This window comes from Callithrix jacchus, chromosome 2, assembly GCF_049354715.1.
Source record: "Callithrix jacchus isolate 240 chromosome 2, calJac240_pri, whole genome shotgun sequence".
NCBI lineage: Eukaryota > Metazoa > Chordata > Mammalia > Primates > Cebidae > Callithrix > Callithrix jacchus.
In genome coordinates, this window is record NC_133503.1 from 70,890,081 (window position 1) to 70,904,741 (window position 14,661).

At 38.5% G+C, this 14,661-nt stretch overlaps 1 protein-coding gene across 6 annotated transcripts in view; it reads right to left on the reverse strand.

Moving 5' to 3' along the window:
* SIMC1 (SUMO interacting motifs containing 1) overlaps nt 1-14,661 on the reverse strand; it is a 76,761-nt gene that overhangs the window by 15,409 nt on the left and 46,691 nt on the right. For 4 of the 6 annotated variants that reach the window (XM_078364719.1, XM_008990413.5, XM_078364718.1 and 1 more), the window contains 2 exons: nt 10,208-10,360; nt 8,204-8,332 (listed from right to left, as the gene is read on the reverse strand). In XM_078364719.1, the coding sequence (XP_078220845.1) occupies nt 8,204-8,332; nt 10,208-10,360 (282 nt within the window). Of the gene's footprint in view, nt 1-3,188; nt 3,362-7,017; nt 7,168-8,203; nt 8,333-10,207; nt 10,361-14,661 lie in introns of those variants that run through there. The other 2 variants (XR_013532036.1, XM_035290717.3) reach the window with 2 other exon arrangements.

The following is a 14,661-nucleotide window of genomic DNA, read 5'->3' on the forward strand; positions in this document are numbered from 1 at the left end:
AAATAAATAAGAAACAATACCCATTAATCCAGAATTACATGAAGCAAAAACACTCCCATAAATGAAGGTGAAATTAAAGAAAATTTCAAGATAAACAAAAGTAGACACAATTTGTTACCTGCCCTACAAAAATTAAAAAAAAATAAGTTCTTTGGGTAAAAGAGAAAATGATATCAATGCTATCATTTGGATTTTCCAGAAGGAAGAATATCAGAAATGGTAAATATGTGGGTAAATATAACCCCCATCTCTTAATTTAATAGTTTATTTTTTTACCCCTTCCTCCTCCAGGTTTGTTGAAATAATTTGTTTTTTTAAATTCTTTTTTCCTCTTAATTTATTGAAAAAACAATTTTCCAGGCATGGTGGCTCATGCTTGTAATCTTAGCACTTGTGGAGGCTGAAGTGGGAGGGTTGCTTGAGGTTAGATGTTCAAGAACAGCCTGGGCAATATTTGAGACCCCATCTCTAAAAGAAATTTAAGAGAAGTAGCCCCTCAGGGTATGAAATAAAAATTTTTAAAAAATTAGCTGGGTGTGGTGGTATGTGCCTATAGTCCCAGCTACTCAGGAGGCTGAGGAAGCAGGATTGCTTAAGCCCAAGTCAAGGCTGCAGTGAGCCAAGATTACGCTATTACACTCCAGCCTGGGTAACAGAGCAAGACTGTCTCAATAAAACACCCCAAAGCTGGGTGCAGTGGCTCATGCCTGTAATCCCAGCACTTTGGGAGGCCAAGATGGGAGGATCACAAGGTCAGGAGATCGAGACCATCCTGGCTAAAATGGTGAAACCCCCATCTCTACTAAATACAAAAAAATTAGCCGGGTGTGGTGGCACGTGCCTGTAGTCCCACCCAGCTACTTAGGAGGCTGAGGCAGGAGAATCGCTTGAACCTGGGTTGCAGTGAGCTGAGATCGTGCCACTACACTCCAGCTGGGCAACAGAGCAAGAGTCCGTCTAAAAAAAACAAAAAAACAACAACCCCAAAACCAAAAAATTTAATAATAAAAAACAACTAAATATTTAAAGCAAAAATAATAACATTTCATCCTGGAGTTTATAGCAAATGTGGAAATAAAATGTATGACAGTAATAGCACAAAAAATGGGAATGGGTGAATGAAAGTACACAGTTTAAGATTTTTATATGTTAAGGATTATAAGATTAATTCAAAGCAGACTGTAGTAAGTTATGGCTATATAATATTACAATTCCAAGAACAATCATTAAAAAATACTTTCAGGAAAAACATTTGATAAAACTCAATCAATACCTCTTCATGATAAAAATTCTCAAAAAACTAGGAATAGGAGGGAAATTCTTCAAGTTGTTAATGAACATCTACAAAAAAACAGCATCATAATTAATGGTAAACTGATACATTAATTAATGGACTGAATGCTTTCCCTGTAGATCAAAAATGAAGCAAATATATACATTCTCACTTCTTCTAGTTATATAGTACTGAAGTTCCAGCCTTAACAGTAAGGCAAGAAAAGAAAAGAAAAGAAAAGACATACAGATTGGAAGGGAAGAAATAAAATTATCCCATTAGAGATGACATGACGATCTACATAAAAAAATCCCAAGGACTCTGGTAAAAAAGCATGATCCATAACAGGAAAAGTTAAGTTGGACTTCATCAAAAATTTTGCTCTGTGGAAAACCTTGCTAAGAGGATGAAAAATACAGAGTAGGAGAAAATATTTGCTAACCACAGATCTGACAAAGACTAGTATCTAGAATATATAATGTCACTCAAAACTCAACAATAAAAAAGCAAACAATCCATTTAGAACATGAAAAAATAGGTATTTCATTAAAGAAGTTGAACAGATGGCAAGTAAGCTCATGAAACAATGTTCAACATCATTAACCATTAGAAAAATGAAAATGAAAACCACAATGAGACATCACTACACAAATGTCAGAATGGCTAAAATAAAAGAATAGTGACATCAAATGCTGGCCAGGATGCAGAGAAACTAGATTACTCATCCATTGCTAGTGGGAATGTAAAATGGTGTAGAGACTTAAGGAAACAGTTTGGTAGTTTCTTAAAAACTAAACATGCATACTGTCACATCACAAGGTCCTATTAAAAACACACATACACAACTAAACATACAACCATCATGACACATTGTTCTTGCTGGGCATTTACTTCAGATAAGGGAATACTTACATTCACACAAAAATGTATACATGAATGTTTATAGATGATTTATTCATAATAGCCTCAAACTGTAAACAGCACAGATATACTTCAGTGGATAAATGGTTAGAAAACCAAACTGTGATATACCATGGAATACTACTGAGCAATAAAAAGACATGAACTATTAAAATATACAACCTGGATGAACCACCAGGGAATCATGCTGAGTGAAAAAAGCCAGCCCCAAAGGGTTACATATCACATGATTCCATGTATAGAATTTATTTTTTTTTTGAGACCAAGTCTTGCCCAGGCTGGAGTATGGAGTACAGTGGTGTTGGCTCACTGCAAGCTCTGCTTCCCAGGTTCAAGTGATTCTCCTGCCTCAGTCTCTCAAGTAGCTGTATGCGCCATGGCGCCAGGCTTTGCTTTTTGTTTTGTTTTTGAGATGGAGTCTTATTCTGTTGCCCAGGCTGGAATGCAGTGGTGCAATCTCAGCTCACCGCAACCTCTGCCTCCTGGGTTCAAGGAATTCTCCTGCCTCAGCCTCTCGAGTAGCTGGGATTATAGGTGCGTGCTACCATACCTAGCTAATTTTTTATTTTTAGTATAGACAGGGTTTTACCGTGTTGGTCAGGCTGGTTTCAGACTCCTGACCTCATCTGCCTGCCTCGGCCTCCAAGGTGCTGGGATTACAGGCATGAGCCACTGTGCCCGGATAATTTTTATATTTTTAGTAGAGATGGAGTTTTCGTCATGTTGGCCAGGCTGGTCTTGAACTCCTGACCTCAACTGATCTGCCTGGCTTGGCCCCATAAAGTGCTGGGATTACAAGCGTAAGCCACCACAGCTTGTCCTGATTTCCTTTCCTGTAAACTGGAATTACAAAACAAAGTGAGGTATGCTCACTGCTACTAAGATATAACTGCTTCTATGCTCTCTCAGTGGGCAGAGGTAGGAAACATATGCATGAATACATACATACGAATGTGTACATATATGTAAATAAGCCCTCGCACATCTACATCTATTCCTATATATCTCTATATTTATTAGAAACCACACGTTCATACTGATACCTCCAATTCCAGTCCAGTACCATAGGATTCCTTCTATTCTTCCCCCTTTTCATATGTGTAACTCTTTTCTCTGACAGTAAGAAACTTGGCTCTCAGTATCCACAATACATTTATTTGTTTAATCCTAGAATACACATAAAATAGTTTTTGAATTGTTAATCTGTATCTCTGTGAAAAAGAAACCTACTAACTAGAGTTCAGTTTATTTTGTCTTTACCATTATGGCAATTAATCCAAATACTGTGTTTTAAGTTACTTTGACACAGATGGAGAACAGATTAGTGTTTGCTAGGAGCTGGGGAGAATGGGTAATTCTGGCTACAAAGGGGTAGCACAAGGAATCCTTGTGATGATGCAACAGTTATGCATCTTGACTGTGATGATGGTTACATACATCTACATGTGTGAAAAAACTGCAAAGAGCTACACACAAATAAGTGCATGTAAAATGGGTAGAACTGAATAAAGTACTGGATTACACCAATGTAAATTTCCTATTTGTGATACTGTACTATATAGTTCCCATTGTATCTGGGAGAAAACAGGGTAAAGGATACACAATACTTCTAATAGGTTTTGTAATTTCCTGTGAATCTACAATGATTTAAAATAAAATAAAAAGTTAAAAAAAGTTACTTGGGTTTGTTCCGCCATCCCTGCCCTCATTTTTATTGATTAATTAATTACCAACAGGATTTGCTGTGTTGCCCAGGCCAGCGTCATACTCCTGGGCTCAAATGATCCTCTTACCTGAGCCTCCTGAGTAGCTGGGACTATGAGTACATGCCACCATGCTACCTCCCCTTTATTTTATTGAAGTACAGTTAGTTAGGTTAACTTGTTTCTGCTTGTATTCCATTTTTGGCACCCCATGAACTTGATTTTTTTACGTAAAACATTAAATGTATGCCGAGTGTTCCATTATTGGGACACTACTCTGGTGGGAATTTATATCCTACTGCTCAAGATCATTGCCAAGGTCTGATTTTTTTTCACACAAAAAATTTGCAAACGCAGGCATAAATGGGTTAACATGGCTCTGAAAAGTGTTTATAGCCATGGAAAAAGGCATACTCAGGGAAGTGTTTACCAGTACCACTACTGCCACCACTACCACCCAGCCCAGTACCTTTCCTCCCTTTACCCCATTCCCACCCACTCTCTGTATATAAGTAATTTATTCGTCTGTGGCTTACTTAACTTTGTTTCTCTTTTAAACAAATGATCAGAATCATGTTTATTTTTAATTTCTGTCTTTTTTTTTTTTTAACAAAAAGATATGTATATTTACTATACATACTCTTTTGTATTTTGGTTTTTAAACTTATCTTAGAATTCAGTTCATAGAAAGCCGAGTGTGGTGGCTCATGCCTGTAAGCCCAGCACTTTGGGAGACTGAGGTGGGCAGATCACCTGAGGTCAGGAGTTTGAGACCAGCCTAGCCAACATGGTAAAACCTCGTCTCTACTAAAATTACAAAAATTAGCTGGATGTGGTGGCAGGTGCCTGTAATCCCAGTTACTTGGGAGGCTGAAGCAGGAGAATCACTTGAACCTGGGAGGTGGCGGTTGCAGTGAGCAGAGATCATGCCATGCACTCCAGACTGAGCAACAAGAGTGAAACTCCAACTCAACAACAACAAAATAAAGAATTCAGTTCATAGAAATATTTCTCTTATTTTTAATTTTAATCTTTTTATAGCTGTGTAATACTCCATCATAGATATACCACAGATATTCACCACTTTCCTACTGATATGCATTTGGGTTGTTTCCAGTATTTTGTAATTACAAACCATGCTGCAGTTGTATACATATTTTTGTATGCATCTAAGTGAGAATGCTGGGTCAAGAGGTAAACACATATTTAGTTTTGTTAGATTGCAAATTTACCCTCCATAAGGCTTCTATCATTTTTGCATTCTCATCACCAATGTATGAGTACCTGCTTTCTCAAAGTCTCACCAATCAACTATAATACTGTTCAATTTTTTACTACCGGATAGGTAAAATATGGTATCTCAGTGTAGTTTTAATTTACCTTTCTTTAAACATGCATAAGGAAACATTAAACATTATAGGAAAATAAAATTACAGATCAGTATCCCTTGTAAACATCAATGCAAAAACCCTTAACAAAATATTAGCAACTTGAATCCATCAATATATAAGAAGAATAAATCACAACGAAGTAGGGTTTTTATTCCAGGAATGCAAAGTTGGTTTAACATGATTAAATTAATCAGTTAATACACCACATCAACAGAATAAAGGAGAAAAATTATGATTATCTCAATAGATGGAGAAAATATATTTGTCAAATTTCAATACCTATTCTTCATAAAAAATAAAAAACTAGAAGTGAAAAGAAGCTCCCTCAATCTGACAAAGGGTACCTATGAAACATTCATGGCTAACATCACACTTAATAGTCAAAGACTGAATGTTTTCACCTAAGATCAGGAATGAGGCAATAATGTCTATCCTTACTACTTCTCCAACATTTTCCTGGAGATACTAGCCTATGTAACAAAGGAAGAAAAAGAAAGTAAAAGGCATACACAGATTGGGAAGGACAATTATAAACTGTATTTTTAGATAACATGATTGTGTATGTAGAAAATTCTAAGGAAAATAAACAAAAATCCTACTAGAATAAGTTAATTTATTAAGGTTGCAGGGTTTCTTTTAGATTGGAGTTTCACTCTTGTTACCCAGGCCGGAGTGCAATGGCACGATCTGGGATCACCACAACCTCCGCCTTCTGGGTTCAAGCAATTCTCCTGCCTCAGCCTCCTGAGTAGCTGGGACTACAGGCGTGCACCACCATGCCCAGCTAATTTTTGTATTTTTAGTAGAGATGCGGTTTCACCTTGTTGACCAGGATGGTCTCAATCTCTTGACCTCGTGATCCACCCGCCTCAGCCTCCCAAAGTGCTGGGATTATAAGCGTGAGCCACCGCGCCTGGTGGTTGCAGCGTTTCTATAGACTACTAATGAGCAATTGGAAAATGAAAGGTCAAGCAGGTACATGCATTTGTCAATACTCATTGGATGGTATGTATGCAAATTAGTTAATTTAATTGTATGTAAATTATACTTAAACTTTAGAAAATTAAAATAAATCAAGGTGAAGGCCAAGCAAAATATATTTTAATATAATCTGGTGAGTGGCCAATTTGCCCCTTCTGAGAGAATTTTAAAGTAGGGCCAGGTTTTCTATCAATCACGTTTGTCTGTTTTAATTCCAAATTTGTTTTTGTTACCCATTCCTTAGCTTTCCCATTTCTTACCAGCAACTGGGCTTATCTGAACGAATGGTAGGGGAGTTGGACCCAAATGAAATACTACTGACAAAGTGTTAGAGTAAGCACAGTATTCATGTGCACTTTATTCTGTCTGACCATTAAAACATACTGCCTCCTTTGAATAGCAAATTTGGAATTAGGCAGCCCTGGGTTTAAATTTGGATTCTGAACCTGATTAGCTACATAAATGTAGGCTAGTTAACTCCAACGCTTTGAGCACTTTTCTTATTCATTAAATAGAGATAACATTACCAGGCGAGGTGGTTTATGCCTGTAATCCCAGAATTTTGGGAGGCTGAGGCAGGAGGATTGCTTGAGCCCTGGAGTTCGAAATTAGCCCAGGCAACATAGCAAGACCCTGTTTCTAAATTAAAAAAAAAAAAAAAAAAAGAAAAGAAAAACAAAACAAATGAGATAATTAATGTGACAATGACAGGCACATTGTAGGGACTCAGTAAATGTCTTAATCTTACCAGAGTATTTTAATTAAGTCCTATTAGAGTACTATTTGGCATGAGATTTTCTTGTAATAGCAGAAACCAGAGCTGCACAATAGTGTCTTGGTTGTCAGCTGGGAGTTTAGGGATGGGACTGGGAAGCAGGCATGGAGCTGATGGAGATCCCTGCAGACAAACATACACCATAATTTCCCCAAGGGGCACCACGACACAATGGCTCTTTATAGTTAGTTCCTGTACCAGCAGGTGTTCATGAATTCATATTCATTCTAGTTTATTTTTCTCCTTCTGGATTTTAAAATTACTGGTTCAAGGAAGGAATCATTGGTTTTAGCCAAAAACCATTTCTTTATCCCTTCCTAATGAAACACTTCACTAATTCATGCTTAGAGAAACTGAATTCGTAATCCTTACTATTTGGGCTTATTCTATAGGTCCAACTCTTTTCATTCTTGGGTCACATCTAGTTCCTATAATATTGGATATTTACTTACCAAATCTTTAATGAACACTTATGCCAGGTGTATGGATAAAGATCAGAGAAGAAGGCAGGGCTTAACAGTTATATTATTATTATTATTATTTTTTGAGGCAGTCTCACTCTGTCACCCAGGCTAGAGTGCAGTGACACTCTATCAGCTCACTGCAACTTCCACCTCCTGGTTCAAGTGATTCTTGTGCCTCAGCTTCCTGCGTAGCTGGGATTACAGGCACCTGCCACCATGCCCAGATAATTTTTATATTTTTAGTAGAGATAGGGTTTCACCACATTGGCCAGGCTGGTCTTAAACTCCTGACCTCAGGTGATCTGCCCACCTAGACCTCCCAAAGTGCTAGGATTACAGGCATGAGTCACCACATCTGGCCTTAACAGTTAAATCTTGAAAGAAGGGTAAAATTGTTAGGTAAATTGAAATGGTTGGAAAATTTAGTCTCCATTTAGGGTACTGTGCCTCTTCCCAAGAAATTATATCTCAGTTGTAAATAATAATAATTAGTTGAGAACCTTCTTTCCAAAAGTCAAAAATATGGGAATAATTCTTCTAGTATTTTCTTCCTATTTTAATTAATTTGGAATTTTGTCTTGCAAAATTCTGTTCTTGACAGGTAGCATAGAGAGAAAAGTTAATTTAATAAAAATGATTTCTAAGGGTTTTTTTTTTTTTAAATAACCACTCTGCCCAACACAACTAAGACTCACCTCTGGCTCCTCTCAGGAATGTCCAGCACAAACCCAAACATCATCTCAGCAATTTTATTGGAGCTGCAGGTGGGGGTCCTGTCCACCTCTACGGCTATGGAGAGCATCCTCTGAAGCTGGCACACAATCCTGAGTCCAGAACATAGGACACAGATGAATGGGAGGGTCTGGCAAGGAGCCACTCTGTCGCTGGGAGGAGATCCCCACCAGTGTACATTGAGAGTAGATACTACTAAAGGATCTTATAAAGCACACACAAGGTCAGGGAGAACTACTCAAGCCATCAGCATGCTTTGATTTTCAATTTCACCTACCTGGATCACTTTTGCCAGATCATACTATCTGAACCTCTCAGAACCTGGGGTTGAGCTGTAAAAGCAAGCTGCTTTTAAATTCAAAAATAGAACCACACAACCTTAAGGACCTAGAGAACTATAAGGATCATCTAATCTACAGCTTCCCTATTTTATAGATGAAAAAACAGGTCCAAAGTGACTCAAAATGATTTAAATTTCTTTGAAACAGGAGAAAATATGTATTTGTCATATAGTTTTCTCCTGTTACTGTTTCCTTTACAATAGTTTCTTACTAAGTTCAGTCTCAGAACCTCCCCTGGTGGAACCTGACCTTCTCTCCTATTAGATCTAACTGTGGCAGAGCCAGACTGATGTGGCATTAGGAGTCTGGGCAACCTCTCAGAAAGGTGAGCCTGGCCTGACATCAGCCTTTTCTAATGTGTTATTTGTGATGGAAGAAAGGCTTTACTTTCAGAAAACCTGCAGCTAGTAACACAACAGGTGGGCCAGATCAGGAGCTCTGGCCTCAGATTCTGGCTCTACAATCATAAGCTGTTCAACCTTCAACAAGTTACTAAACTGCTCTGAGTCCAAGTGTTCTCAGCTATCAAAAGGATGTGCAATAATATCATCTATTTTGTAAACCTGTGAGTGATATATAAAATATCTCACAGACAGGGACTCTCTAGTGATAAGTGATAGCAGTCTATAAGATCATAACAAAATTGACTTTTAGGGGGCCCTACTGTTATTTCTACTAACATGTATTTATAAATATTTATTATTATAATTATTATGTGATATTAGCTTCCATGGAAGGAACAGTGTCCACTTCCCTCTTGAGTCTGCATGTGGCACCTGTGGGAGAATGCCACTTTAGGGACTTTCTCAATCTGCCCAAATGCTTCATTGTTCCCAACATTCCCCTTTAGATATAAAATTGTTTCCTAAATTAGTTATAATTAGTTATAATTTAGGAAACAATCTAAACTTGTAGGCCTTACATAAAAATCAGGTTGGTTCAACAAGATTGTAATATAATATTGTGAAATCAGACACAAATGCTATATTTGAAATGTCCAGTGTGACTGGCTTTTAACAGTATAATTGACATGCAATACTGAGTTATTTGTATAAGGGTAGCCCTAGCCCCTAAAATCCTGGGATCTCTCAAAAAATGCCAAAGCCACTCTTAACCCCATAAAAGAAATGCCGTGAATTTCTTTCCAGAGCAGTCTATGGTAATAAGGCCTGCCTTGGTGTGTTGGAACCTGCACGCTGAACTGCCATTTTTCTCCCAAGACCTGGGGAGAGAAACCCAGGTCCTTGAGGACTCCAGGTTGACAAAACTCATACTGCACATCACTCCTTCTCTATGGCAATGGACACCTGAAGTGATGAGAAGCTGTAACCCTTTACTTATCCTGAAATGCAGGAAACAAAGGGCAGTGTCCTCTAGTGTTTGTTTCACGTCTGTGTTGTGACTTCGTATTCACTTAGTGAAGTCCTAATCATTTTAGAGGTAAAAGCACCTGGTTTTGTTTTACCTTTGGAATTAGAAATTTAGCCTTTAGTTCAGTCTTGAATAAGCATCACCCTATGTTCTAAGATCTTGTTAATTTGGGGGAAGCTGCTCTTAGGGATTGGTGCTGTTCTCTAAAATACTAAATCCCAAGAGCCCCAGGAAAGATAATTGCCTGCCCCTTACAGCTGATTGGTGTTCTTTGTCCTGTTGGGCTGGGAAGAAGGGTGGCCACTGCCGGCCTTCAAGATTCCTGTTCCTGAAGACATTTGATTTCTATTTGAGGGCTGAGTGAATCCATCTTCAGTTACTGCTTTGACCAGCCACTTGATAACATCCCTGAAATGGAAAAAATAAAGAAAAGGTTTATTCTTTCTTTTCCTGTGCAGAAAAAAAAAATAAACGTTAAAATGCCTGTTGTATTTCTGGTACTCAGAATTACCCAGATCCCTGGATTTCCCTACAAGCAACAAAAGGGCCCTTCGGTATTTTCAATAATTAAACAAGTCTAATATAAATATCACATTTAACTGCAGTAAGACTATAAAAGTCAACTAAAGGCCAGGCATGGTGGCTGATGCTTATAATCCCAGCACTTTGGGAGGGTAAGGTGGGAGGATCTTTTGACACCAGGAGTTTGAGACCAGCCTAAGCAACATAGCAAGAACCCATCTCTACCAAAAAAAAAAAAAAAAAAAAGCGAACTAAAATATTAATGTTTTGCTTTATAAGTAAAAGCAAATTAATGTTTTGAGTTATAAGTGAGTACTCAAAGGTAACTCTAGGGTCAAACAGTACTATCTGTGCCTTCCTGACCAGGGACATTTCTTAACTAAGTGGAAAGTTGGGCTGGATGACCACAGAAGTGCTTGCTAGTTCTACATTATTGTCATCTATTAATGTTAACAACTAAGGTTTAGAGTGTGTGCAGTGGAATCATACTTTATACAGGGCTGAGGCTCTCTACAAGTTAGTAAGGTAAAAACATCTCATATACTCAAAACTATTTTTAATGATCTCTTAGGTAACCTATGTAAAAACAGTAGATTGAATATACACACCTAATTTTGTTCCCTCCTAAAACCCCACTAATATTATAATAAGTAATTTTTTTTTTTTTTTTTAAGACGGAGTTTCGCTCTTGTTACCCAGGCTGGAGTGCAATGTGCGATCTCGGTTCACTGCAACCTCAACCTCCTGGGTTCAAGCAATTTTCCTGCCTCAGCCTCCCGAGTAGCTGGGACTACAGGCACGTGCCACCATGCCCAGATAATTTTTGTATCTTTAGTAGAGATGGGGGTTTCACCATGTTGACCAGGATGGTCTCGATCTCTCAACCTCGTGGATCCACCCACCTTGGCCTCCCAAAGTGCTGGGATTATAGGCGTGAGCCACTGCGTCCAGCCAATAAATAACTTTTGAAAAATATCCACAAGGAAGAAAAGAGGAGAGAAGATGATAGCAGTGAAATTTTGAAAGGTGGAAGGCAAATGAAGGATACTCACAGAGTATTACATAGTAGTCAACATGAATAAATTACAGTGACAGGCAACAATATGGACAAATCCTGGTACTATAAAATAGTAAGTGAAAAAATTCTCAACAGATTACATATAGCATGATACCTTTTAATATAATGCTAAAGGAACTAAAGTTACAATATGTATTTTGTAGGAATATATGTATATGCAATAAAACTACATAGAAACAAAAGAAATAACGACAATGCAGAATGATGATCACCTCGGGTGCAAGGTGGGTGATGAGGGGTACAGAGATGGATTCTTGCTACTTACTCAGGCTGACGGATGAGGGGTGAGGTAATTGTCAAGGGCCTACTCTTAGATTTGGGAGTAGGCTGAGAGATGCTGATTACAAAATTAAAGGCAACCTTAACTAAGCAAATAAAGCCACTGTATCTTGTTTTAAAATGATGTTTAATCCAAGCCTATGACTTAGGCAAAGGAATATGTTTTAATTGCCATAGTGGAATTGAGAAAGCTGAATCCTACGCCAGCAGCAGGGAAGACTTATCCTATTTAATTCTATTTACTTAAAATACAAAATACAAAAAGAAAGGAAATAAAACAAACTTCAATAAGCTCTGCAAACCGTAGCACTAGGTTTCTCTGAAGTGAGGGTGAAAGAGGGGTAAATCAAAATAAGTAGGAGGAGGTGGGGCATGGTGGCTCATTTTTGTAATCCCAGCACTTTGGGAAGCTGAGGTGGGTAGATTGCTTGAGTCCAAGAGTTTGAGATCAGCTTGGGCAACAGGGTGCAACCCTGTCTCTACTAAAAATACAAAAAAAATTAGCAGGGCGTGGTGGCACATGCCAGTAGTCCCAGCTACCCAAGAGCCTGAGGTGGGAGGATCACCTGAGCCCAGGGAGGTCAAGGCTGCAGTGAGCTGTGATTGAGCTGCTGCAATCCAGCCTGGGCAACCTTGCCTCAAAAAAAAAAAAAAAAAAGAAAAAGAAAAAAAAGCATGGCTTGAAAAAAATTTTTAGACCTCTAGATCTTCCCCAATCCTGTAGACTACAAGTTAACTTTGTGGAGAGGTAAAACAGAGGGTCTCTGACTGGGACACCAGGCACGGCCTGGAGGCAGACACTGAAGTAAATGGGACACTAAATGAACATATGCATGCTGAATGCAGAGACCCGTGCTGTCTTCTCACACGTCTTCCAAAACCCTGGCATCCTGTCTTCATCCTTCATTTAAGAGGTTGAATGTCTTCTCTGTAAAACCGAACCAGCCCAAGTTAAGACCTTGACTTAAGAAATTTTCTTAGAAATGAGAAATCAGTTTCACTTATAGGGAAGTGCAGAAATGACAAGTCCTCCCATGTCTTCAGAGCTTCCATTATCTTTTGAGTCTCGCACCTTTAAATATGGATAGACTATAGACTATAGACTACCAAGGTTTACCAGATATCTATCGAAAACTTCTAACGTAAGAGATAGAGGCTGAAATAGCCCCTCCTTCCTTCCAAAACAGCAATGTGGAAAAGACAGATATTATGTAGAAGAGAATCAGAGAATAAACAAAAATGAAAATTCTGATTAGCAAAATCAAAGATATGAAATGATATGGATCCAGGAAAAAAGGAAATAAGAATAGAATACAGTTTATAATTCTGATATGTAAAGGAAAGCCAGAAAGTTCTATTTTTGCAGAGTCAGGCTCTTGCTATGTTGCCCAGGCTGGTCTTGAACTCCTGGCCTCAAGCAATCTTTCCACTCTGGCCCCTGAAAGTGCTATGATACAAGCCTAAGCCACTGTGCCCAGCCTATTTGATGTCATCATAGCTCACTATAGTCTTGAACTCCTGAGCTCAAGTGATTTTTCTGCCTCAGCCTTTCCAATAGCTGAGACTCCATGCACATGCCACCATGTCTGGCTTATTTATTAATTTTAATAAGGAAGATGCAGAGAAAAAAATAAAAGAGCTCTTAGAAATTAGAAAGATAGTAACAAAAGTGAAAAACCCTATTTATTAGAAATATAGGATATTTTTCCAGACTGAAATGGCCCACTGAATGCCCAACACAATGGATGAATATAAACCTAGGACAGGCATATTTGGCAAAAAGAGAACTTTACAAATTTCCATAGTGAAAAACCAGGGCACATACAAAGAATCAGTAATCAAAGTAGCTTATAACTTCTTTTTTTTTCTCCCCTAGACAGGGTCTTGCTCTGTCACCCAGGCTGGAGGGCAGTGGCATAATCTCAGCTCAGTGCAACCTCTGCCTCCCAAGCTCAAGTGATCCTCCTATCTCAGCCTTCTTAGGTATCTGAGACCACAGGTGTGCGCCACTACCCCCAGCTAATTTTTTGTAGTTTTGGTGGAGATGGGGTTTTGCCATGTTGCCCAGGCTGGTCTTAAACACCTGAGCTCAAAGTGATACACCCACCTTGGCGTCCCAAAGTGTTGAGATTACAGGCATGAGCTACCACACCTGGCTACTTATAACTTCTTAACAGCAATTCCGGAAGCCAGAAGACAATGGAAGATTTCCTTTGATGTTCTGTAGGAAAGTTATTTCTAAGCAAATGATCTATCCTCAGCCTAATTATCAATCAATGTGTGAGAAAATAAATGACATTTTCAGACAAACAAGATCTCAAAAACTTTACTTCCCATATACCTTTCTTAGAAAGCTACTAGGAATGGATTCCTTAAATGAAGGTATGAGCCACAAGAGAAAGAACAAATATACAAGTTATCCAACCTTGAAAAGCATTAAAGGGGATGATCAAATTTACAATGAAGACTGGAAAAGAGGACGACTGATCCAGAATGAAGGAGATCAAAACATTCTACCTCAGACTTTTGAGAAGAAGAAACTAGTAAGACAACCCAGTGTGAATAAATATCTTGAGGGGAGACTGAAACCAACTGAAGCAGGAGAATAGGGTCCGGAGGCAGGAAACCTAAGGCCAATTCATGTTGAATTCCTATAACTAAATCAAAAGGAAAACCCCAACTTTCCATGCCCAAGTAACAAAAGGACCAGAGGCTACTCCCTTTGCAACCCACCCCTTTCCCTGCCTTTTCTGCCTGGCAGATGAAAAATTCAAAGTAGTTCTGATTGGTCCCCTCCTACAACCAATCAGGTTGGTCATGGGCCAAGAAT